The following is a 25106-nucleotide window of genomic DNA, read 5'->3' on the forward strand; positions in this document are numbered from 1 at the left end:
CATTATTTAAATAATTATAATTTCTTAATTTATATAATATAAATATGTACAATCATAAATAACATATACTAAAATGTTTTTATCTAACATTTTGAATAAAGCACTCGTACAATTAAAAAATACGATAGGTGGTGGGGGCTTTCAATTGAACCAGTTGGGCAGAAATATTGAACAGAGATCTGTGCTTACGAATCGTGTGCTTATTTCGTTTTTACGTGGAATTAGCTCTGGTAAAAAAAGTAAAAAAATGTCCAAATATACGATTGTAATGGTACGTCATGGAGAAAGTGAATGGAATAAATTGAATTTATTTTGTGGATGGTATGATTCCCATTTATCCGATAAAGGTAACTAATTTTTCATAAATAAATTTCAAGGACAAAAGGTCATACGATTTCGAATAATGAAATGGTTAGATTTCCTTTCCTTCGCTTTCTTTTTAATTTTAAAAATTGATATGCATAGATATAATAAATAAAAATAATATTAATATTATGATTATTTTATACATCTCTATTATATCTCTATATCTTATACATCTCTTATACATCTCTATATATAAAGTTAAAAAAATGAATAAATATATGATCTATGTAATTTAACATTATTTTCAAAAATATAACTAATTATTAAAAATATAGTATATAAATAATTATTTAATACAATAAATTTATTAATTAATTTTATTATAATAAATTATAATATTTAAATTATATACAATATAATTATTCAAAATTATAGGTAAGATTGAAGCAATTTCAGCAGGAAAAGCAATCAGAGACGCAAAATTCACTTTTGATATTGCTCATACATCATTATTATCAAGGGCTCAAGATACTCTTAAAGCAATTCTTAAAGAAATAGGACAAGAAAACATTACTGTTCAAAAGACATGGCGATTAAATGAACGTCATTATGGAGGTTTGACTGGTTTAAATAAAGCTGAAACTGCTGCTAAATATGGTGAAGAACAAGTTCAAATTTGGAGAAGATCTTTTGATACACCTCCTCCACCTATGGAACCAGATCATAAATATTATGAAATAATAGTAAATGATCCTAGATATGCAAATGATCCAAAACCAGAGGAATTTCCTAAATTTGAGTCTCTCAAATTAACAATTGAAAGGACATTACCATATTGGAATAATACTATTATTCCTCAATTAAAAGAAGGGAAAAGAATTATCATAGCTGCTCATGGAAATAGTTTGCGTGGCATAGTTAAACATTTAGATGGTAAGTTTTTATTTTTATAAAACAATAAGTTTTTTTTATATATTATATTAACAATCTTACATTTTTTTCAGAAATGAGTAACGATGAAATCATGAAATTAAATTTACCAACTGGTATTCCATTTGTTTATGAATTAGATGAAAATTTCAAGCCTGTTGTATCTATGAAATTCTTAGGCGATGAAGAAACTGTAAAAGCTGCAATGGCTGCAGTTGCTGCACAAGCAAAAGTTAAATAAAATTAAAGGAAAATTAAAAATTCCTATTATTATTATTGTTTATTACTATAAACAAAAGATGTTTTTCTAGAGATGTGTTTCATTATTATTGAAAAATTATTTTATTGTTACAAGATATAATATGTATGCAGAAGATATAAAAGAGAAGAAAATGAGAAAATAGTACATAACTATTATATTTTCAAGCTTCTACATATTGTAATTTATATCATTAATTATTCATTAATTGTTCATTATTTATATAATTATTTATGAAAGATCATTATGAAATATAAATTTAAAATTATTAAAATGCATTAAATTTAATTATTTTTCCTTGACAATTTAATTAATATTATATACATATAATAAATACATAAATAAATTACAAATATTTGTAGGTTATTAATTTCTTTGAAATGAAAATTATATTTATAAAATATATAAAATTATTAAAAATATTTTAAATGTTATCAGCAATAAATGAATATTAGTAGCATATACTAATAATATATAAAATAAATCTGTCATTCATAGTCATATGAATTATTGTATATTTAAAAGCTACAAAGATTATATATTATAGCTTTTTTACAATTAAATTAGTAATTAAAATTTTTTATTATTTTATATGTCATAAAGAATTTTTTTTAAGATTTATTTCAATATTTAAGAGATTTATTTCAATATTTTTTTCATATTTTATTAGTTACACAATTACTATACAAAATGTAAAGAAAATAAGTATTAATCAAATGAAATAAATTAAATGTAATACAATAGATAAATGTTAACATATAAAATTTTATATTATTAAAATGTTTATATTAAATTTTATAAACATAATATAGATAGAATAAAATAAATAAAATATGTATTTTTTTCTTCATATATCCCATATCTTAGAAACATTAGGATCTTTACATTAAACTTTTTACTATTTTAAAACAAAATATTACTAATTTGATGCAAAATAAAATAACAAAATTATAAAAATTATAAAATTAATAATGGTTGGAATCAAAACTTCTCAACTAAATTTCAATATAAATTTCAATAAGAAATTCAACAATTCTATTATAGATTATTTTATAATAATAAAGATTATATTTTATATATGATTATATTTATATACATTGATAATGTAATATGATATTGATAATAAATATTGATTATAACGTAATTAAAATGATGATTTCACATTATTATATCCTTTTGTTACAAATAATTGTTTTTATTAAATATGGATTTTAAATATTGTTTCTATTAAAAATTTTATTTTGCAATTATTTCAATAAAATATTTTTAAAAATTAGAAAAAATATTATAATATATACATATTTATAATTTATTTTTTATTTTATTAGATATTTATTTATAATTTATATTTTAAAATAAATTTTAGAATCATATTTTGAATTGATTACAACATTAAATTAATTTTTAAATCAATATAAAAATGTGATAAAAATTAATATATAATAAATTATATAATATACACATATATATATATATAATAAACTTAAAAAAATTTTTTTTTTAATTTTTGAATTTAGTATTTTTTAAAATATTTACAATACAATTTGTATAATAATCTTTTCAAATATATTTTTCAAAAATAAACAATAATTATCTGATTAGAAATAATTACAGTTTTCTTTACTTTTCCATAAATCTTTACATCATTATAACAGAATAATGACATATTTTTTTTTAAATAATATTATTATTTAATCATCAATTAAACATCAACTAACTTTATAATTTTGCTTATTTCAAATTTCTTGTACTTTGTATTTCTTCTCCTTTTGTTCAAGAAAAAAAACAAATCAAATATTATATCTGATTTATAATAACCATTTGACTAGTCTCAGTGATGTAATATTTATTTCAGAATACTACTTAATGTATTAAAATTCTTATATTTTTATTATTATTTTGAAAATCAATAAATTTTTTAAGTAAAATTTTATATCCATTATATATTATATAGTAATTAATATTAATTAATCAACAATAATTATTATAAAAAAAATTCGAGGAATTTCACAAACTTAAATCTTTTTTTCTTGCTGCTAACGCTAAATAATTTTAGATAATTTATTGTTTTATAATTTTTTATTATTTTAAAACATGTATTATGCATTTAATTCGCTACATTTACAATTCCCGCCAGAATGAATGTTCAGAATTCTACTCATAACCAAATTCTGTTGGTAACAATGTGAATAACACGAAAATGATAATGGGCTCTAAAGCTCTAGAATTTAGGTCACAAAAATAAATTGCATGATTAATCTATTCTTATATTTAATCTGTGGTTATGTATCGCATATAAATGCAAAATGAATGATAAGTCTTTATATTAAATCTATTTGTTAGCTATTTATTTACGTTAAGTGATTGAAATATTTTTCTTGAATGATTAATTGTGTGTGATAAAGTTTTTGATGACAAGATTTTTCATGTTAAACAATAATATAATATAATTGTTTTAAACTTTATCTCCTACAAATTATCAATAATTTTTAAGAAAATCATTAATTAATCTAACCTTTTTAAATGTTACAAAAAAGACTAACGTTTATTTCATAGCATTGCTGTATTGAATAAGTTTCAATATTTAGGCATGAATCGTGTCGATTTAAAAGTGGTTTTATTGGGTAACGCAGCTGTAGGAAAAACAAGTCTTGTGGAACGTTTCGTAAATGAAAGGTTTAACGAAAGTCTATCTTATCAAAATGTAAGTATAATCAATAGTATATGCAATTATGCAATTTAGAACATATTTTGTACAATAAAATAGTTCGAAATTATTTATTGATATTATTCAATATAAAATATATAAAAATATGAAAAATTAAAAATTTAATTTATCATCAAATATCTCTAAAGGACAGAGAATATTTTAAATTATTTGCAAATTATAAAATTTAAATTGGATTGATTTAGGGAATATACTGATTTAGGTTGTCTTGTTTCTCTTAGTCCGCGAACTGGAAGGAATATTATAAAATAATGTTATTAAGATTTGCACTGAGAATCATCTAAGAGGTGCATCACAAAACAAATTAACCCAGTTCCACTTTCCTTAGACTATAGGCGCTGCATTTGCAGCTAAGCAAATGCAAGTCAATGGGAAAAGGCTTATCATGGGAATATGGGACACAGCAGGCAGTGAAAAGTAAGAAATTTTTAAAAATTCAAAAATTAATAAACTTATCATTAATTATCATAAAAAATATATTTTTAGATATGATGCTATGAGTAGAATATATTACCGCAGTGCAAAAGCTGCTGTTATTTGTTATGATATCACAAAATCAAATACATTTCAAAGAGCAAAATTCTGGGTAAGAGAACTTCGAAGTGTTGAAGAAGGATGTAAAATATACATTTGTGCTACAAAAAATGATATCTTAGAGCACGGTGCAGTTCCATCTCCTGATATTAGTGTTGTAGAAGCATATGCTACAGGAATTCAAGCTAAATTTTTCATTACATCTAGTAAAACTGGAGAAAATGTTGGTAAGGAATAATAGTATAGTTAAAATAATATTATAATATTTAATATTTATTAAGTCATTTTTATAGCTGAATTATTTAATGAAATTGCACAAGACTTTGTATCTGATCCAAATAATATAGAAAAAATTGAAGAGACAATTGAAATAACTAATGAATCCACAACTAAAGCAACATATTGTTGTCATTGAAAATATCAAAATCAGTATTAAAAATTATCACAATTTTCTTATATATTTATCATATTTTATATTATTTTATACAAGTGAATATCACAAATGTAAATTGATGCAGTATACTGTAACTTGATATATTATTGAATGTAAATGTAAAAAAATTCTTGCCCTTGAAGATTATTTTTAAATATACTCTATATTTTACTCTGTATTTTATTTTCCTTTGATGTGTTTTTTATTTGTTTTTTCAAATATGCATGTCCATATTTATTTAAATATATTGTAGAATGAAAATTATTATTTCTAAATTCTAATTACTTCAATTCAAAGGCAAAATTCTTATCATAAACATGCTTTTCTATTAACTGTAATATCAATATAAAATGCTATTATCTTTCCATTTTCATAGTATATGAAAAATTCAATATGATGCCAATACTCACTTTTTTGAGATCTGGAATAAAAGATTATAATGAATGAAATGTAATTTAAAAAAAATTTCAAAAATTTATTTACTAATGTAATATATCATGAATATATGATGAAGGATTGATGCAATTATTATAATAAAATAATTATTAATTTAAATAAAATTACCTTCTGTTATTTCTTGTTCTATTTTAATCATGTAATAGTATTATTTAATTAGATATTAACTGTGATTTGTATTTATAAACATATTTTTTATAACATTATGGTGGTAAATTTGAAATGCAAATTTCTCTAACTTTTTCGTACACACCAAAAAATATGAATCCGCTAATTGTAAAACCACCGACTCTTGGTAGAAAGCCTGCAAAAAGTCTAAAGATATTTATCGATTATTGTTTGTAGCATAATAAAAAAAATAACTTAACAAAGATTCATTATGTACCCTCTAAAACCATAATTGCAATAAACTTTTTTTAACATCACAGATATTTTTATTTCATCTTTTCCTATCGCCATATTCGATAGCATTATTCTAGTCTTTGCAACATCTAAAGGTGTTGTTATACTTGCAGATATAGCAACTGTAAAAAATCAATATTTATATAATTTTAAATATATATTTATACATTTAATCAATTTGAAAATTGTAATTTGATCAATTTTTTTTTTTCAATCTACCTGATAGCGATCCGCAAAGAGCACCCTCTAGAGGCGTGCATTCACGTTTCATATGCTTTTTCCAATGAAACTTAAAATACTCCCAAAGTGGCATCTGAATTAAACCGAATGGTAAATCTCGTATTACAGTACTTCCATAGCCACGATATAAAGTTTTTAATGGTAATTTATGCGGATCAGTTAATAATGCTTGTCTTCTCTGTTTCACTACTTCTACTGGGACTCGAATAAGACATGCAACCTATTAGTAATATCTTAAAATTTTTAAATAATACAAAGCTATCGTTTAGATATTTATAAATAAAAAGTAAAAAAGAAAAGATTGCACATTTATTAACAAAATTATACAATAATAATATTTATTATAATATACTTTTCGAACTATAATACGATTATTATTATGCATAATGCTAAATAATAAATTACCATTTCTCCCACTGACGCGGCAATCATATGTATAATTGAATGATATTGTTCGGATATTTGAGGTTCAAATACTATTTTAAAACTTTCATAAGTTAAAAAAAATAAGGAAGCTGTAAAAAATGATTTTATCAATATAATTTTTTATCAACTTCGAAAAATAAATTTTTATTTTAAAATTGTCTTAATCTTTACCCGAGGGTGCGGATCCTACCATTACGGGCCCCAAACCTTTGTACAATTGTTTAAAACCGCCAGATTTTAAGAAACCATGTTGGCTTTGTAATCGTGTTTTAAGCGTATCCAAAGGAAATGATATGAAATCGCATATAGTTCCTGCGAGAGCACCTGACTATTATAAATTTAAATTATAATAATTATTTTTATTGTAAAAAATATGTGCATAATTTTATATAAAAATTTGATAGTTGAAAAAAATTATTTTTTATTTTAAATAAATTGTTAAATAATTATATAAAATATAATAATTGAGTTTTATGTATGGTAATTATATAGTATATATATTAAAAACAATTTTTTCTTAAAAATATAATTTTTATTTACAAAAATAATTATAAATACACGAATAATAATAATATAATATGATAATATAATTATTTTATAAAGAAACATTTTTTTTATTTAAAATATTTAATTAATAAAAATTATCATTAGTTATTATTATTTATTTTTAAATAAATTATAATAATTATATATTATATTAATATATGCTATCTTATAAAAAACATATTTTCATTTAAAATATTTAAACATTTAAAAAATTTAATTATCTTTTTTAATAAATAAATTATAAATAAAATTTAAAAAATAATTATATATATAATATAAATATAAATATTTCATGATTTTCGATATATATGTGTATATATATATATATAATTTAAAGAGTTTTTTTTAATAATCATATATATTAATTAATTATATTTATTATACAGAAATTTACTTACGATTAACGAAGTAAGAAAAAAGTTTTTCGTGCTCATAGATGATGTTGATTTACTTTCTTGTAACATTTTCAGTTAATGGAATGCTTTTTTTTAATGTATTAACATTTTTAGACGAACATCGAGCAAATTTAAAGCATAATTAAAAACTATATTAATTAAATGTTTTAATTGATTAATAAATAAAAAATCATTGCTTTAATGATAGTTAACTATCATAAAATATTTGCTGAATCAACATGAAAAAATTAGGAATAATATCTACTTTAAAAATTTAACATTTTGTACATATATGTGAACAAAGTAACGATGTAAAATGAAAAGACCACGTGGACATTATTATATAATGATCACTTCACAAGTTAATCATTTACTTGTATAATTGTATTATACCTTCAAATCTATATTGTCGTAGTCTGCTAGCGAAACCTAACCTTATCTCATGTACTCTGAAATTTTACTATCTGAATTAGGAAAAGCTTTTGTTTTGAAGACAGTTTTCCACTAGAAGAATAGATGAAGATGTGTGACAGAAAATTACTAGATATAATATATATAGAAAATTGATGTAATTACGTCATGAAATCTGTTTCATGCAGTATGAAGAAATTCTTAGCTTTTGTATTTGCCATGTTTCGATTAGTCAGGAGCACGAAAGAAATTTCTGAAAAATGATCAACTTGATGTTTTAGATATTGTTAAAGTGTTCACATAACCTTGAAATTCATTGACATCCTTTTCGGCGGGAATCTCGAAACATTTATGTTTTCATTTGATTGTCCATAAAAATGTCTCAAAATATTTTGAAAAGCAGCTTAGAAAATGCTTCCTTCAATATTATATTTCAGGTATTACATTATTGTAACAAATGTTAAAACTATTTTATTTTATAGCAAGAAATATCATTTTCTTTATGAGAAAATTTATAACTTTCATCACTTTTATAAATATGAAAATAATATTGATAATTATATTTTTATTTGCTTATTTGATAAAATCTGATATTTTTATTAATACATAATAATTTCTAAGAAAATTATCTAAGAAAAAATTATAATTTCTTTTTAGATATTGTGCAGAGGAGTTACTTTTGTTTTAAATGCTTTTGTTGTTCGTCATGTGGGTCAAGCTGTTTTAGGAGTCATAAATGTGAGGCTATTATTATTGGAATCAATGATCTTATTTCTATCTCGAGAACCATTCATGAAAGCATGTTTAACTAATACAATAGAGCACAATTGGGCTCAAGTTGTAAATTTATTATGGATGACGTTAGTCTTTGAAATTTATTAGTTATAATATAAATAATATAATATATATAATAATATAAATGAAATCTAAATAAATATCAATTGTAAATAATTAATTGTAAATATCTTTTCAGGGTTCCTATATGTTTTTTAATGTCTTTGATGTTTGGCTATATTTGGCTTTCTGTTTTATCAACTTCTGAAACATTACCATCATATTATACATTTGCAGTTTGGGCAGTTGCTTTATCTTGTATTATTGAATTATCATCTTTAATTGTTCAACTGGTTGCTAGTGCATTTTTATTTGTTAGGTTGAAAGTAAGAATTTATATTAAAAATAATAAAATGAATGAATTAAAAATAATTCAAAATTTATTTAATCTATTATAATTTAATCTATTATAATTAAATATTATATTAAATTTTTTAGATTATACTGGATACTATCATGATTGCTATTCGTACTGTAACATTTGTTCCATTGATACTTCATAATCCAGAAAATGCATTGTTAGCATTTGGTATAGCTCAATTAGTTGCAGCAGTATTTTATACTACTAGTCATTATTTATATTTTCATTATTATATTAAAAAAATTAATAAGTGTAAGTTAAAGAGAAAAATGTCATTGAAAGATAGTAGTGATGAATATGTTGTGAGAGAATTTCCATTTAAAACATTAAAGGATTTTTTGCCTGGACAATTGGAAAATAAAGTATGTATTGAAATAAACTTCTTATATATTATGTATACAAACTGTTACATTTTAGGAATCATATCTAGATAAAAAATTGACTATTCTTACATGGAGTTTCTTTAGACAAGGATTTCTAAAGCAAGTTTTAACAGAAGGGGAAAGATTAATTATGACGGTAATGCCAGTGTTAACATTTACTGAACAGGTATTTATTCAATAATAAATATTAGTTTATTAAAATTATTTTTTATTTTATTTTATTTAATTTTATTTTCATATGTTTAAAGGGAACATACGAAATTATAAATAATTTAGGTTCTTTAGCTGCAAGATTTATTTTCCGTCCAATAGAAGAAAGTGGTTATTTTTATTTTACCCAAATGGTAAAACGAGACAAACCAGTTAATGATCAAAATCCTGTAGGTATTAAATGAAAAATTTAATTTGTATTTAAGTATTATAAATTACTAAAAATAAATTTATTTCAGATTAAAATACAAGAAAGTGTAAATGTGCTTACACATTTATGTTCAGCTGTTATGTCAATTGGTTTAGTTGTTTTAGTATTTGGACAATCATATTCAAGTACATTATTATGGTTATATGGTGGTGCTAAATTAACTTTACATCTACCAGTACTTTTAATGCGAGCACATTGTTTAGCTATATTACTTTTGGGAATAAATGGAGTAACAGAATGTTACACTAATGCAACAGCTGATAGTGCAACTATAAACAAGAGTAATTTGATTATGATTTACGAATCAATTGCATTTTTATGTGCATCCTATTTGTTTGCTATTTGGTTTGGACCAGTTGGTTTTATCCTTGGAAATTGTGTAAACATGAGCTTAAGAATTCTACATTCTATTATTTTTATCAATAAAAGATATAAAGATACAATGTACCGTCCATTACGTGGATTAGTACCAAAGCCTATGTTTTCTGCTTCTCTTCTCATAGCAGCATTGACTACTAATGTGTCTCATGTAAAGGAATCATATTATTTATTTTTTTACATATTAATAAAAAATTTTCTATTATAGATTATAATTTTTATGTTTCAGGCTTATTTTTTCCCAAATGAGAAGATATTGCACTTAATTATTGGAATGATAATGTTTATGATAGTACTTATATCTTGGATATATGAACATCATGATTTAATTAGACTTGGTACAAACAAATGGTATGAAAGAAAAAATATATATAAGAAAAATGATTGACCTTAAATATATTTCTAATGATGATTTCTTGATATTTATCTAAATTGTCTACAAAGGTGCTACAATATAAAACTTCTATTAAAATCTTGTAAAATTTAATAGTTATAGTATTTTCTATATTATTATGATCAAAATCAAGTACAAGTGTTCTCATCTTAGAAAATACATTATAAAATTATTTATTTTATAATGTAATAAATTAAGTTTATGTATAATTAACAAAATAACATATACATAATGAAGCTTACTTTAAATATAATCTATTAAATAATATTATCAATTTGAGTAAAAAACTATTTTACATAGAAACATCCTTATAAATGGCACCTACTACTGCACCTTGGCGTTGTATAAGGCATTTCCTATAAAATAATTTATGATGTTTTTAATATTAATTTAATGCAATTTTTTATTTAAAAAAATGTTGAATTTCAAAGTTGTTTAATAAATTTGTTGAATAATAATTTTTATATTACATGGATCTAAATCTAACAGAGAATAAAATAAATTTTTTAATATTACCTGTTATCATTTTGAAGAGAAATAATTGGAGATGGTGATTTAGGTTCTAATTTTGCGACTTGATCAGCAATAGCTGCAATTATTCCTGCACTATCAGTAGATGCATTTCCTTTAACTAAAAAAAATTTATTTTGGTTATGTTTTCAAACAATATTAAATTTATTAAATTTAAACATAATTAGGAAAAAATACCTCCTAAACATAATCCAGCATGATCAGCCAATATACAACCAATGATACCTTCAGTATTATTTCTATTAAAAATATTGAATTTTAGTAATGATTTTAATATTTCAATGAATATTGTGATTTAATTTTATTTATTTTATATTTTCCATTAACAATTATATTTAATGTTTCATAAAATAAATATAATTTTCAATTAAGTGTTTAAGGTTAAGTATTATAATTTTTGCATTTTTTGTATAGAAAAAATAATCTAAGTATTGAATATGAATAAAAATAAGAATTATTTAATTATTTTTAAGTTCTATAAAAAATTTATATCAATATAATAATGGAAACAATAATTATGATAATTGTTATATTACGAATAACATGAAATTTTTTGTATTAAACTTACACATCATCTAATGTTTTTTCTAGATTCTTTTCCATTTCAAAATTTAAATTAATTATAAAATATACAAAATATAAATAATTACTCGTTAAAAAAAATTGGTTTTATATAATTTTCATAAATGACACCTTTTCATATATATTTATAGAAAGTTTATATGCAGTATCTTATCCTGCACAAATTTAATTGAACTATTCAATACATCGTAATAGCAAATTCCTTATCGATTATCATTCTAAATGGTGTTACAAAAAAGAATCTTTATATATATTTATAAAATTCAAAACAAAGTATCATTATTAAAATATGATTAATTAAATTTTTTTTTAGTAATAAAAAACAACTTTTTATTACTAAATAACTGTATACAAATTTTATTGATATAATAAGTTACTTTATTATAACTATATAAAAATGTTTTAATCATTATATATAAATTATACATTAATATTACAAACATAATTTCATTCAATATTATATTCAAACAGAATAAAATATTATCCTTTTAATTTATAATTTTTTTAAATAAAAATAATAAATAAATTGTATTATTTTTATATGATTATATAAATAATAATTTATTATAATTAAAATTAATTCAATATTTATAACTATTATTAATTCAATACTAAAATACAAAAGTGAATTTTTTTTTATGAAGAATCTTATACATATATAAATATATATATATATACTTCGTCACCCTATATAAATAATATCACGTCGTAAGTGATTTGGACGACGTGACTAGTACAGTGACAATCATGGCTGGTAAGTGTGGAGATCTGCTCTGTTTTCTTTTAATTATTTTTACGACAGAACTATAATAAATAGAAAAATGCAAAACTTTTATATTAACATATTTTTTTACTTTATTTTTTTTTTATTAAAACAAAATATTATTCAATTCATTACAATATTAAATTTGCATAATATTATGCATTTACTGTCCTAATTTAAGAAATCACTAGAAAAGAAAGTGATTTGAATTGTATTTTTCTATATTATTATTTCATGATATATGTATCCATTTTAAATTATTAATTTTAACATATAAATTAAAGAATTTCTTTTAAATTAGAAACACAATATGATATTACTCATGATACAAAATTATGACACCTGTTACATTTGACAATCTACTAGTATCTACATAGTTTATATTTTTAATGAATTCTTTTAATCTTGCAACAATTGAAGTAAGAAAATTTAAAAGGCAATTTAAAAAACAATCTTTTATGTTCATGTTTTAATATATAACCAATAATAAAAAAAAATATAATAATTAATAATAATTAATGAAAATGTCATTAAGTTTTAATTGAAAATTAAATATTTGAGAAATTTTAATAAACTTATGTATGTATATATATAAATTAAATATTTATATCACTATAACTTTAATTTTACATATAATATTTATATAATATTATGTTATTATGTATTTATAATATTGTTATCATAATATTATATAAAAAGTATAATATAAAAAAAAGTGTAATAAATAAATATTTTTTTATAAATATTTTTTTTTGTTTAATATAATTCTAATATAAAAAATTATTTCTATTTAGAAAATCCATATAATCATTTAATGAAGTCTATTAAAATTGGACTTAAAGAATATAAATATTTTGATATTACCAATTTTGGGAAAAAATATGGTATGTATCAATAAATTATTAAACATATTATTCAATATAAAAAAAATTATTTTTGAATTATATATTATTTGTAGATAGATTACCATATTCAATTAGAGTACTTTTGGAAAGTGCAGTTAGGAATTGTGATAATTTTCAAGTGAAGAAATCTGATGTTGACAGGCTTTTAAACTGGGAACATAATCAGACTCTTGAAGCAGGAATAGAAGTAGCTTTTAAACCAGCTAGAGTAATATTACAGGTAAATTTTTTTATAACAAATAAAAATGAAATAAAATTCTGTAAATTAAATTTTAATTTAAGATTCATTTTATAAATAGGACTTCACTGGAGTTCCAGCAGTTGTGGATTTTGCAGCTATGAGAGATGCTGTCAAAAGACTAGGAGCAGATCCAGATAAGATAAATCCCATCTGTCCATCAGATCTTGTTATTGATCACTCAATACAAGTTGATTTTTTTAGAACGTAAATAATTACTTTTGTTACATCTCATTTGATTAAAAAATTAAATAATAGAATACTTATCAAATCAAAAGATAATTATTATAATATATATATTATAATATGATTAATAAGAATTAATTTAAATTTATTGTTTTGTTTACAATTAAAGTGACAATATATAATATTTAATATTTAATATATAATATATAATATATAATATTTAAGATAAAGATAATAATAGTTATTTATTAAGCAATAAAAATAATTTAGTTTTAATAAATTTATATATAAATAAAATTTATATATGAAATTATATATAAGTTATAATTTTTTTCAGTAAAGATGCTTTCAAAAAAAATGAGGAAATGGAATTTGAAAGAAATAAAGAACGATTTATGTTCCTAAAATGGGGTACTAAAGCATTTCAAAATATGTTAATTGTACCTCCTGGAAGTGGAATAATACATCAAGTAAATTTAGAATATCTAGCCAGAGTTGTATTTGACACAAATGGTATATTGTATCCTGATAGTGTAGTTGGAACAGATTCTCATACAACTATGATCAATGGCCTTGGTGTAGTTGGTTGGGGTGTTGGTGGAATTGAAGCAGAAGCAGTAATGTTAGGTCAGGCAATATCAATGCTATTACCAAAAGTAGTGGGATATAAATTAGAAGGAACTTTAAGTCAATATGCGACTTCAACAGATCTTGTTCTTACAATCACAAAGGTAGAGTAATTTTTCTAAAGTTTTAAAAGAATATTTTTAAATTAAATTACAAATTGAAAATGATTATTATTCATGTACTTGCAGAATCTTCGTCAAATTGGAGTTGTTGGAAAATTTGTCGAATTCTTTGGTCCAGGAGTTTCTCAACTCAGCATTGCAGATCGCGCTACAATTTCAAATATGTGTCCAGAATATGGCGCTACAGTTGGTTTTTTCCCTATTGATCAACAGAGTTTAGTATATTTAAGACAGACAGGTATATAAACTGCAAAAAAAAAATTAATCATAACAATAATATATTTAAATTTAGATTTAATTTATGAAATATTTTTATAGGACGATCTGAAGAACATATTAATAAAATAGAAAAATATCTCACCGCTGTACATATGTTAAGGAACTATGATGATGAAAATCAAAATCCAAACTTCTCAGAAGTAGTCACTTTGGATTTAGGAACTGTGGTATCTAGCGTGAGTGGTCCTAAAAGACCTCACGATCGTGTATCCGTCGTAGATATGAAGATAGATTTCAAAAATTGTCTTACTAATAAGGTAGGAATTTTTTCAAATTATCATAACATTTATAATATAGAATATTATTCAATTTATTAATATTTGTCATGTGAAAAATGTGATTGTGCAATAACATGCAATAGCGATGATTAATCAGTACTCGTATGGGACAAACATAACCCAGTGACGATCAATTATTACCGTCAAACAGGATCACGTTCATCCCATGATGTACTTATAATATTCAGTGCGTCGTTTCGTGTGCTTTTGAAGCGTGATGTATACTTGTTAAAGCTCCTTGGTAAAGGTGAAGAAAGGCGAAAGAATACCAGGTAACTACTGCTGTGATATGAATCTTTTACGGCAACATATCACAGCAAGAGTTCCTCCGAATTCTTTCATCTAAATTTTCTGGAGTGCATATATATGTGTAAAGCGCCATAAATATTTGAAAATTCGATTACCTTGCATCTTGATAAAAAATTTCAGTCACATTTCATGAAGCTATGTCTCGAATATCTTGCCTTGCTGAACTAGCTTTATGGCCTTTCAATTCACCATACAGTTAGCTCACCAAAGAAAAATAAACGGGACGATTTGGTAGAAATGTGTGAAACAGCTGAACAATATAATGTTCATTAAGTATTTGTTGATGATTATTGATTCTCTCTATTAGGGACGAGTATTTCGATCTAGTCACGATTTCTTTACAACGTTGCACTAGATGAATACTTCGTCCCTAATAACAAGAGTATAAAATTTCACAAACATTTTTGATACGCATAGAAGAACAGAGGCGGACATTGGATGAATCCTACCCGGTGAGGTTTTTTTTTTCCAACCACACCGGACGAGATTTCATCCGACAGCAGTCTCTATATTGTACAATATTGTATACCAAAATTTACTTCTTTGATTAAATTCCTTTGATTGATGGCTTGAATAAGATCAAGATACCTATATGAACCAATGATGAACTTTGAAATTATTAAAAAATCACACTAATAATTCAAAAATAAGTTTTTGAACACAAAATCAATCAAAAAAGAGTAATTAAACTTTCACAATCATAATTTACAAAAATTGATTTTTTAATATGTTGAAGCAAAAAATAATATTAAGATAGAATGTCGAAATCACTGACTAACTTTGATCACGACGATTGACCATCCGCACTAGTTGATAGCACACAGATGACCTTCCACTCTTGTCGAACCATGCTTATATATGCTTTGGAGGTGTCTCCCTCCCCACTTTCTCAAGCAATACCGACCATCCGCACCAACTCAGTGAACATTCCATGAATTTCCTATATTTTCCTTGACATGTCAGGTAGACGCTTTTTTTTTTATTACCTTACTGTACACATACAATCTGATTGTTGTCCTGTAAACAGTCGTTATAAAATCACGTATTGTTTACAAGATAATATCAGGAACATCAGCCAAAAGAAATCTATGACAAATCTGTCTTTCAGTAAGGGTCACTGAAACATTTTATTTACTGATTATTTTGTAGAATTTAACGAAATTATTTTGATTCTCTTAAGAAAACTCGAATATATAAAAAATAATTACATAAAAGTATATCTTTATAGAAAATAATAGACAAAGATATCCTTATATACTGCATATAAGTTTCATTTTGTAAAATAAAAAGAAATGGTCAAAAACAAATAAACCTTAATTAATAATAATTTTTAATGGTAAATTTTAATTATATGTATCATATTCAGAAACGTATTGAACTTATTTAACAATTATTACTTAATTGCTCGTATGTAATTTCGTGATTATTATTGATTATAAATATAAATATAAATATAACTTTATTGATTAATTTAATTATTATACAATGAATCGAAAAATATTTATTTAGTCAATTTTTAATACAACAAAATAAATCATTTTATAAATTTTTAACAAATCTTCTCAATAAATGATTTTATGAACAAAATATTAAGATAATTTTGTATTTTTGTATTCAAATCGAGTAATGTTTACACGAACAATTTTCTCATATTTTTCGGAGTTCAAAAATGAGTCATGTATATATATGAACCAGACATATTGTATGCTTTAGATTACTAGATTTTAATAGTGAAGCGACAGTCAAGTTATAAATATTGGTTAAAAGCGGTAACGATAATTATGCGAACGTGATGAAGCAACAACGGGCGCGCATGATTTTAAAAACAAGGTACCGATCGATTTCTATTGAAAGATGTTCAACATTGGAATCGCATTACTATGCTATCACAGTAAGGTTTTTGCTGAAAACTCATCCACGTGAATCATAGAGAGCTGACTGTTCCTCCATGACATGAAATTCAACGCCCTTTTGTCATCGGCTTTTTGACTCTACCATGATGGATGCACCATGCAAGAATTACTCTATTTTTTTCTTGTATAAAAGTCTAAAAAATAATTTGTTTTACAAATATAACAATACTATATTTTTTTAAAATAATTCTCTAAAAATAAATATATAAAAAAATTAGAGAAATTAAATGTTATAAAATGAAATTCATGATTAATAATTTTAAATCTTGATCAAAAAAGATCTTAAATATCATTGCTTAAAAAACAATCAAAAAATTTATTACCACTTATTATTGTAATCTCAATGAAGTATAAAAACATAATTTTACAAATCTAATTTTATAGGATATATTTAATATAGGAAAATTTAAAAAAAAAATTATATAATTTTTTATTAAGAAAGAAAAAATGGAATATTAGATAATGAAGATTATATTCATAATAAAAAAGATATAAAAATATTTCATAAATTGTTAAAGATGATAATATTATAATGATTGCAATTGCAATCAATTTATCAATAAAAAAAAATATTTTATACGTACCAATGATCGATCGATCTTAAATTTCGTTAAGAACACGAACGACTGTCTTCGATGAGGCTACGAACGACGTGCAACCTTACTGAAATTGCTGATACAACATCCATTCATTTTGCAAAGCTCACGCATTTTGTTGCATACCACCGTCTTATATACAGATATTCGCCGTATCTTATATTGCAAACGATTGGTCTTATTATCTATTTATATTATTTTTGAAAGATCTTATTTTTATGAATCTTTTACGAATGATAATGATTATTATGGTAAATATTTATTTGCAGTAGAGACTTCTTCATTTCATTAAATTTATTAAATTTTTTCTATTTTTTTTTTTTTTTATAAAATCAAAAGAATGAGAAAATAACTGTTTCGTCGGTATAGAATTTGTGAAACTAATCCTTAAAAGGAAAGTTTAAAATGTCTATGCAATTGTTCAAAAGTGCGTATCCTGTGTACCCCTTAAGCTAAGGGATTCTTGAAAATTTAAGTTGTCAGTGCGTATACCTGCCGAAAACTGATTGCCACGGTCATAATAGTTTCAGACAAAATGGAAAATTTTATTAAAAGAATATTTGAATAGTAATATTTCTAAAGAAGATATATGGTTGGTTCCTATTTATTGTTTGTTAAATTTATAGAATTTTATTTCACTAATACTAGATATATTACTTTAGCAATATACTAGGTGTTTTAAGAAATTTATGAAAAAATTAAATAAAAAATTTTAAATATCATATATATATATATAAATATATATATAATATATATATACAAAATATCATAAATATTTCAAAATAAAGAAAAAAAATGTTTAAATAAACATACAATGAAAAACAATTTTTTATATATTATCTTGCAAGAAAATTTATTTAATTCGAAATTTTTTAAAATTTTAGTAAAAATTTGTATTTATGCAAAATAATGAAGCAATTTTTTTATTGACGAAAAAATTTTTTGGAGAATTTTGGATATTCATATCAATTTTGAAGTATTTTCAATATTTTGTTTTAAATATAATTTTGTTTGGAAATTTTTTTTTATAAGAAAATAAAATATTAAATTCTATTTTGTAATTTAAAATTTTGCTTATTTATAAATTATCTCATATCATTATAGAATTATATTTAAAAAAAATAAAGCATCGAATGTTCAAAATGTTAATTTTCCTTCCTTAATATTCTGTTAAAAAAATTATATCATGTATAATTCATTACATTACATACAAAATTTAATTGAAAGCAAATAAAAATTTAGTTAATTTTTATTTTTAATGAAATTAATAATATAGATATGCTAGCTTTTAAACAAATCTCAAAATTAACATGAAATTATCATTTCAATATATGCTTTTTCAGCAAATTATTAATTTTTGAATGAATCATGTTTAAATGCAATCAAGATTATAGGTCATCAAACTTTCGAGATTTGATGAAAAAATTTAATTTATATTTTGATAAAGACATTTGTTATCAAATATATTAAAAAAATATTTATTTTTTATAAACTTTTCTAAATATTTTTACAATAAAAAATTAATAGTCATTATAAATAAATAATATTAATTGATACATACATATTGTGTACATTTATTGTTACATATTATGTATACAATTTTACAATATATTTATATATACATTATATATTATTATATATTATTAAATTATTATATAAATATATATAATTATAAATAAATATATATAAATTATATATAATAAATATACTTATTTATATATATTAAATTTATTTTAATAAAAATTTTTAATTTGAAGTATTATGAAAAAATTTTTTCAGGTAGGATTTAAAGGATTTGGTTTAAGTCCTGAAAAAGTGGATACTGTAGGTTTATTTGAATATGAAGGGAAGGATTATAAATTAAGGCACGGTTCAGTAGTTATTGCTGCAATTACTAGCTGCACTAATACTAGTAATCCTAGTGTTATGCTTGGAGCAGGTAATTTGTTTTGTAAAATTTATTACATTTTTATAAAAATTTTTTTTCAAAGATTAAATAATTTTGAAACGATATATACCTTTTAATTTTAGGTCTTCTTGCAAAAAAAGCTGTAGAAGCTGGTTTATATGTTCATCCTTACATTAAGACGTCATTATCTCCAGGATCTGGAGTCGTTACTTATTATTTAGAAGAAAGTGGAGTGATTCCTTATTTATCAAAATTAGGATTTGATGTTGTTGGTTACGGATGTATGACTTGTATTGGTAATAGCGGTCCGCTTCCGGATATTATAGTTGAAACTATTGAAAAGGTAATGAAACATTTACATATAAAATATTAAATATTTAATTTTTTTAATATTTAATATTATATAATTTTAATTTGTATTTCAATAATTAATTTTTCGTTTTATATAATTAGAATGGACTTGTGTGTTGTGGTGTATTGTCTGGTAACCGAAATTTCGAAGGTAGAATTCATCCAAATACACGAGCAAATTATTTAGCATCACCACTTTTAGTAATTGCTTATGCTATTGCTGGAACGGTAGATATAGATTTTCAAAAAGAACCACTTGGTAAGGATATAAATTAATTTTATTTTATGATTTTTCGAAAATTTCGTAATGTCAAAAATATATACAGGGCATCGAATGGATGGCACTCCGGTATTTTTACAAGATATTTGGCCTACTAGAGCAGAAATTCGAGTCGTGGAACAAAAATATGTAATTCCAGCTATGTTTAAAGAAGTTTATGATAAAATCGAAAAGGGTAGTAGTAATTGGGCGAATTTGGTAGCTCCTGATGGTAAATTGTATCCATGGGATTCATCTTCTACCTATATAAAACATCCACCATATTTTGATAATATACAAAAGGTAAATTATATGTTCTGTTTTTATATATTTTTATTTTATATTTAATGTTATTTTCTTTCATAAATTTTTCATGTGTTTAACAAATAATTTAATATTAATATCTATTATAATTAGGAATTACCAGAAATAAAATCAATTACCAAAGCACGTGTTCTTTTAAATCTTGGAGATTCTGTTACGACAGATCATATTAGTCCGGCTGGTAGTATTGCACGCAATTCTCCAGCAGCACGATATCTTGCAAATCGTGGGTATGTTCAAAAGATAATTAAAAATGTAAATATTTACATTGATAAGTAAATATTGTAAATATTTACTTTGTTTAATTTATTTTTCTTTATTTTTAGATTAACACCAAAAGAATTCAATTCTTATGGTGCGCGTAGGGGTAATGATGATGTAATGGCACGAGGCACATTTGCTAATATTCGTTTAATGAACAAATTTATCGGAAAAGCTGGACCACGTACAATTTACATTCCTACTAAGGAAGAGGTTTGTAAAAATAGAAATTGATTATATAGTAATATTGATTGTATAATAATTGACTATATAATATTCTTGTTTTTAGATGGATGTTTTCGATGCAGCTGAATTATATATAAAAGATCAAACGCCTTTAATAATTCTTGTTGGCAAAGAATATGGATCTGGATCATCAAGAGATTGGGCTGCAAAAGGACCATATCTTCTTGGAATTCGGGCAGTTATAGCTGAATCATACGAAAGAATACATAGGTAAATTTTTTTTAACAAATACAATGAAATATATTATATTTAAATAAAAAAAAATGATAGAATTATAAAAAATTTAAAATATTTAAAGATATTTTATATATTTAATATAAATATTTTGTTTTTAACAATTTTTTTCTTTTTTTTATAATATTCCAGGTCAAATTTGGTAGGTATGGGTATTATTCCATTAGAATATCTACCTGGACAAAATGCAGAGTCTTTAGGATTGACTGGTTATGAAGTTTATGATATTTCTATTTCCGAAAATTGTCAACCAGGTCAAAAAATTACCGTTAGCACGGATAATGGTAAAAGATTTGAAGTAATTTTACGATTCGATACTGAAGTAGATTTAACATATTTTAAACATGGTGGTATTTTAAATTACATGATTAGACAAATGCTTTGATAGTATTATCAATTAATCAATAAGTTATAAATATCATAAAAAGTTACTTAATATAATACTTAATTTCGGGTTTAGATTTGTAGCAGTCTAAATGTATCCATATTCTTATTTATAGTAAAACAAATTAATTATAACGAATGTTACTTCTTTGCTACAAAACATAAAAAAAAAACAAAAAAAAAAATATATATATATATATATTAAATACATTAAATACATTAAATCTGTTTGGATAAATATATTTATTTTTGTGTATTACAAACTTTTGCCTTTAAATTTTGTCAAATTACGAAGTTTCTTATATAATAGATATTGAAAGCTATTCGAGTGATATATTAATTACAATTTATGAATGATCGTGCAATATTCATATAGTAAATCAAATTTCTTACATTTTATAATGATTGTTTTTAAAAAAAGAATCTTATAAAAATTAATACTTGTTAACATAATAAAGTGTTAATAATTATTGAAATTGTGACTTTTTAATCTACAATTAATTTTCCAACATTGAAAAAAGTAAAATATTTTAATCTATATCAGTCAATATTTCTTATTTTGTATCCAATATTATGCTTTTATTTATACAATCCAGTTTGAACCAGTTCTATTTGTTCCTAATTGTCCATATTTAAGAATTTCTTTATAATTAGATTCTTTGTAAGCATATCCTGAGAATTTCAATTCAACTAAATGTTGATCTGTTGCTCCATATAAATATGTATTATCAAAGCTTAAAGAATAAACGGGACTGGACATTCTACGAAGATTCATGAAATAGAACTATAAAAAGAAAAACACACTATGAGTGTGTTATATAATTGAATTGTTTAAAATACATTATAGATACTGACTTGTACATAATTTTTCTGTCTTTGATCCCAGAGAACAGCTTTGCAATTAAATTTAGTTCCAGTGATCATAGTATACTGATAATCTGATGATATACAATATAAAGTTGCATCTGTTGGATCTGGCCATGAATAGACACATGTTCCCGTTCTAGAATAATTATTATTTAATAATGTCAAATTTAAAAATAAGAATGTTACAATGATATTAGTAAATTTAAAATAAATATTAATTATTAAATATTATTTAATTAATAATTAATAATTATTAAAACTATGAAAGATTCTTAATATTCTAATATATATACATATATAACATTTAATAAATATTATTTACCTTAAATCCCATTTCCGGACATAAGTATCATATCCACAAGTAAGTAGAATTTGAGGACTATCCCAAACCATATCTAATGTTCCTGCACATCTTCTTTTATCTGGCTTTAATATATCAGATTCAGTATAACTAAAATTATTATAAAGTATAAATTTTATAAAATAGAACATTTCTAATAATTTATAATTTATTATTTAATAACTTACTATTCAAGATCAAATATATGAAGATAGGGTCTATCACTATCACCAGCAGAACCAATAGCAACTTTTTTACTTGTTGGATCTGCTGAAAGAGAACATACCCACTCCTCAATGTTTATTGTTGCCAAAGGTACATTTAAAATCTTTTGTCCAATAGGACCCCAAATCTAAATATTATAATATTATTTTACAAAGAATAATTTCAATTACTAATAATATAAAAATTATTGTTATATTTTATTTGTTATATTTTAATTAATAATATAAAAATTATTGTTTATTATATGTAAAGTAATATTTAAAATTTAAAATATTACCTTCACAGTTCCATCACTAGAACCTGATATAATTGCACTAAAAGTTTCATCTAATGCATTTACATTTCTAGAATGTGCTCTATCTATACTAAAGTAAAAACCTATATTTTGATCACACTGTGATTTTGTCCAAAATTGTATACTCCCATCTCTGAAAAAAATTTATATATGAGTGAAATAATGATATATAAAATATTAGCTTAATTATTTTCTTTTATTAGTAATTTAATAATAAGTTTAAAAGTAAATACCTGTGACCTGTAATGATATATTCATTTTTGACAATAAATTTGCATATATCACTTCTAACATTATCACTAATAAATATGCGATTATTTTCTTGAAATGGTTCTATACGTTTAAAACCATACAATTGATTTCCACCACTCCACCATAAAATATCTTTGGTTAATTGAATCCTTGGTATAAGTTTTCTGTTTTGAGAGAAGAGAATTTTCTTCTCATATTTACCATATTGCCAATTGTTTGAAACATGCCACTTTGTACGCAAACATAGTAATGAATTGCATCTATTAAATTTAAATATTCAAACCTTAATAAAATTTTAATATAACTTCAATACATCTTATTATGTAGAGTCTTTAATTGATATTTTAATTATTTAAAAATAGAATTTGTATATTAATTTTTATTTCGAAAGAATTTTCGAACTGATCCTTCACTTTATCTTATCTTTTATATTAATTATCAATATATTATGGATAGTATTATGGAACATTATGGAATTGAGAACCATCTGGAGCTTTCTAAATTTTGTATATATATTAAGATAAAAGCTTCTTGTTTCTTGAATCAATGTATATTATGAACTTTGTAACACATAGAACTGTGCGAACAAAATCACGTCATCGATGACAACTAAAAACTGTGTCAAAAATAATATATTATATACCGAAAAAATTCTTAAACATAACCTAACGTACCTTTCACGAAACTGTCTCGAAGTTTGATTTGTCACAATCGGTTGTTTACTCTTCTTAATCCAAAGTGTTTCTTCCCGTATAATATCGTAGAAACGTGTACATACTTCACTAAGTCGCACCAAATCAAACGCATGGCAATAATCGAAAATTAAAATCAAAACATCAGATGGCAAAGTGTCCAAACGCCACACACCTGTCATTTTGTCAAGCCAATCACGTGGCGACCAAAGCAGACAACAGCTGTTCAACTTTAGCATTACATAAATTGTCACATATAAAAAATTTTCTTTTTTAACAAAGATATAATATAATAAGAATT

The 25106-nt window shown here is 22.8% G+C and overlaps 7 protein-coding genes and 6 non-coding genes across 17 annotated transcripts; 5 read left to right on the forward strand and 8 right to left on the reverse strand.

Moving 5' to 3' along the window:
- The first annotated feature begins 82 nt into the window (after positions 1–82).
- Positions 83–1773, forward strand: LOC552736 (phosphoglycerate mutase 2). Its single transcript, XM_625111.5, has 3 exons — positions 83–347; positions 742–1239; positions 1311–1773. The coding sequence occupies exons 1-3, from the start codon at positions 248–250 to the stop codon at positions 1475–1477; spliced, it is 765 nt and encodes a 254-aa protein (XP_625114.2). The 5' UTR covers positions 83–247; the 3' UTR covers positions 1478–1773.
- Positions 1774–3754: 1981 nt separating this feature from the next.
- On the forward strand, positions 3755–5368 carry LOC552730 (ras-related protein Rab-24). Its single transcript, XM_625105.5, has 4 exons — positions 3755–4199; positions 4552–4640; positions 4710–4984; positions 5051–5368. Exons 1-4 carry the CDS (start codon positions 4086–4088, stop codon positions 5170–5172), a joined length of 600 nt encoding a protein of 199 aa, XP_625108.2. The 5' UTR covers positions 3755–4085; the 3' UTR covers positions 5173–5368.
- Positions 5197–7970, reverse strand: LOC409508 (S-adenosylmethionine mitochondrial carrier protein). 3 transcript variants are annotated; one of them, XM_016916851.2, is made up of 8 exons: positions 7659–7970; positions 6886–7042; positions 6694–6803; positions 6268–6361; positions 6032–6170; positions 5755–5961; positions 5601–5611; positions 5197–5522 (listed from the first exon to the last, which is right to left on the reverse strand). In XM_016916851.2, the coding sequence occupies exons 1-6, from the start codon at positions 7722–7724 to the stop codon at positions 5850–5852; spliced, it is 678 nt and encodes a 225-aa protein (XP_016772340.1). In that variant the 5' UTR covers positions 7725–7970; the 3' UTR covers positions 5197–5522; positions 5601–5611; positions 5755–5849. The 3 variants fall into 3 exon arrangements, with proteins under 3 accessions (XP_016772340.1, XP_016772339.1, XP_006558339.1); XM_016916850.2 differs by having other exon boundaries at positions 6268–6508; XM_006558276.3 differs by lacking the exons at positions 5197–5522; positions 5601–5611 and having other exon boundaries at positions 5760–5950; positions 6268–6508.
- Positions 7971–8046: 76 nt separating this feature from the next.
- Positions 8047–10930, forward strand: LOC412489 (protein RFT1 homolog). 3 transcript variants are annotated; one of them, XM_395946.7, is made up of 9 exons: positions 8120–8253; positions 8348–8503; positions 8724–8926; positions 9040–9226; positions 9339–9623; positions 9679–9810; positions 9893–10024; positions 10094–10594; positions 10673–10831. In XM_395946.7, the coding sequence occupies exons 2-9, from the start codon at positions 8444–8446 to the stop codon at positions 10829–10831; spliced, it is 1659 nt and encodes a 552-aa protein (XP_395946.4). In that variant the 5' UTR covers positions 8120–8253; positions 8348–8443. The 3 variants fall into 3 exon arrangements, with proteins under 3 accessions (XP_026301199.1, XP_395946.4, XP_016772338.2); XM_016916849.2 differs by having other exon boundaries at positions 8125–8223; XM_026445414.1 differs by having other exon boundaries at positions 8047–8503; positions 10673–10930.
- On the reverse strand, positions 10921–12152 carry LOC100578725. The gene is made up of 4 exons (XM_003249211.4): positions 11937–12152; positions 11546–11607; positions 11354–11468; positions 10921–11193 (listed from the first exon to the last, which is right to left on the reverse strand). Exons 1-4 carry the CDS (start codon positions 11969–11971, stop codon positions 11130–11132), a joined length of 276 nt encoding a protein of 91 aa, XP_003249259.2. The 5' UTR covers positions 11972–12152; the 3' UTR covers positions 10921–11129.
- A 475-nt stretch (positions 12153–12627) lies between these two features.
- On the forward strand, positions 12628–22610 carry LOC409485 (cytoplasmic aconitate hydratase). Its single transcript, XM_392993.7, has 15 exons — positions 12628–12704; positions 13508–13597; positions 13672–13838; positions 13918–14063; positions 14380–14773; positions 14858–15029; positions 15110–15327; positions 19946–20105; positions 20198–20418; positions 20529–20685; positions 20753–20988; positions 21103–21239; positions 21336–21483; positions 21560–21726; positions 21883–22610. Exons 1-15 carry the CDS (start codon positions 12698–12700, stop codon positions 22133–22135), a joined length of 2673 nt encoding a protein of 890 aa, XP_392993.2. The 5' UTR covers positions 12628–12697; the 3' UTR covers positions 22136–22610.
- Positions 15424–15541, reverse strand: Mir318 (microRNA 318). The gene has a single exon (NR_039494.1). It is a non-coding gene; the product is annotated as a microRNA 318 (primary transcript).
- Positions 15582–15706, reverse strand: Mir2944 (microRNA 2944). The gene has a single exon (NR_039493.1). It is a non-coding gene; the product is annotated as a microRNA 2944 (primary transcript).
- Mir9c (microRNA 9c) lies at positions 15770–15908 on the reverse strand. Its single transcript, NR_039492.1, has one exon. It is a non-coding gene; the product is annotated as a microRNA 9c (primary transcript).
- Mir279b (microRNA 279b) lies at positions 15935–16061 on the reverse strand. Its single transcript, NR_039491.1, has one exon. It is a non-coding gene; the product is annotated as a microRNA 279b (primary transcript).
- Mir3791 (microRNA 3791) lies at positions 16078–16170 on the reverse strand. The gene has a single exon (NR_039490.1). It is a non-coding gene; the product is annotated as a microRNA 3791 (primary transcript).
- Mir3478 (microRNA 3478) lies at positions 16083–16160 on the forward strand. The gene has a single exon (NR_127377.1). It is a non-coding gene; the product is annotated as a microRNA 3478 (primary transcript).
- On the reverse strand, positions 22381–25073 carry LOC726631 (F-box/WD repeat-containing protein 4). The gene is made up of 7 exons (XM_001122354.5): positions 24788–25073; positions 24095–24373; positions 23844–23994; positions 23530–23693; positions 23324–23452; positions 22990–23137; positions 22381–22918 (listed from the first exon to the last, which is right to left on the reverse strand). Exons 1-7 carry the CDS (start codon positions 25042–25044, stop codon positions 22718–22720), a joined length of 1329 nt encoding a protein of 442 aa, XP_001122354.2. The 5' UTR covers positions 25045–25073; the 3' UTR covers positions 22381–22717.
- Between the last annotated feature and the right edge of the window lie 33 nt (positions 25074–25106).

Source organism: Apis mellifera, linkage group LG15 (genome assembly GCF_003254395.2).
Source record: "Apis mellifera strain DH4 linkage group LG15, Amel_HAv3.1, whole genome shotgun sequence".
NCBI lineage: Eukaryota > Metazoa > Arthropoda > Insecta > Hymenoptera > Apidae > Apis > Apis mellifera.

Bases quoted from the DNA above. Each gene is read 5' to 3' on its own strand.
- LOC100578725 (XM_003249211.4), bottom strand. From the start codon at position 11,971: ATGGAAAAGAATCTAGAAAAAACATTAGATGATGT. The intron at 11,608-11,936 runs GTAAGTTTAATA...TATTTTTAATAG, and splicing joins GAAAAAACATTAGATGATGT to AAATAATACTGAAGGTATCA. The intron at 11,194-11,353 runs GTAATATTAAAA...ATTATTTTATAG, and splicing joins TCTCTTCAAAATGATAACAG to GAAATGCCTTATACAACGCC.
- LOC409485 (XM_392993.7), top strand. The intron at 13,839-13,917 runs GTAAATTTTTTT...TTTTATAAATAG, and splicing joins CAGCTAGAGTAATATTACAG to GACTTCACTGGAGTTCCAGC. The intron at 21,727-21,882 runs GTAAATTTTTTT...ATAATATTCCAG, and splicing joins TCATACGAAAGAATACATAG to GTCAAATTTGGTAGGTATGG.
- LOC552736 (XM_625111.5), top strand. From the start codon at position 248: ATGTCCAAATATACGATTGTAATGGTACGTCATGGAGAAAGTGAATGG. The intron at 348-741 runs GTAACTAATTTT...TCAAAATTATAG, and splicing joins TTCCCATTTATCCGATAAAG to GTAAGATTGAAGCAATTTCA. The intron at 1,240-1,310 runs GTAAGTTTTTAT...CATTTTTTTCAG, and splicing joins CATAGTTAAACATTTAGATG to AAATGAGTAACGATGAAATC.
- LOC552730 (XM_625105.5), top strand. From the start codon at position 4,086: ATGAATCGTGTCGATTTAAAAGTGGTTTTATTGGGTAACGCAGCTGTA. The intron at 4,200-4,551 runs GTAAGTATAATC...CACTTTCCTTAG, and splicing joins AAAGTCTATCTTATCAAAAT to ACTATAGGCGCTGCATTTGC. The intron at 4,985-5,050 runs GTAAGGAATAAT...TCATTTTTATAG, and splicing joins TAAAACTGGAGAAAATGTTG to CTGAATTATTTAATGAAATT.
- LOC409508 (XM_016916850.2), bottom strand. From the start codon at position 7,724: ATGTTACAAGAAAGTAAATCAACATCATCTATGAGCACGAAAAACTTT. The intron at 6,804-6,885 runs GTAAAGATTAAG...CATTTTTTACAG, and splicing joins GGTAGGATCCGCACCCTCGG to CTTCCTTATTTTTTTTAACT. The intron at 5,962-6,031 runs GTACATAATGAA...AAATATCTTTAG, and splicing joins TGCAATTATGGTTTTAGAGG to ACTTTTTGCAGGCTTTCTAC.
- LOC412489 (XM_026445414.1), top strand. From the start codon at position 8,444: ATGTCTCAAAATATTTTGAAAAGCAGCTTAGAAAATGCTTCCTTCAAT. The intron at 8,927-9,039 runs GTTAGTCTTTGA...ATATCTTTTCAG, and splicing joins GTAAATTTATTATGGATGAC to GGTTCCTATATGTTTTTTAA. The intron at 10,025-10,093 runs GTAGGTATTAAA...AATTTATTTCAG, and splicing joins CAGTTAATGATCAAAATCCT to ATTAAAATACAAGAAAGTGT.
- LOC726631 (XM_001122354.5), bottom strand. From the start codon at position 25,044: ATGCTAAAGTTGAACAGCTGTTGTCTGCTTTGGTCGCCACGTGATTGG. The intron at 23,694-23,843 runs GTAATATTTTAA...TATAATATTTAG, and splicing joins CTAGTGATGGAACTGTGAAG to ATTTGGGGTCCTATTGGACA. The intron at 22,919-22,989 runs GTCAGTATCTAT...TTCTTTTTATAG, and splicing joins GACAGAAAAATTATGTACAA to TTCTATTTCATGAATCTTCG.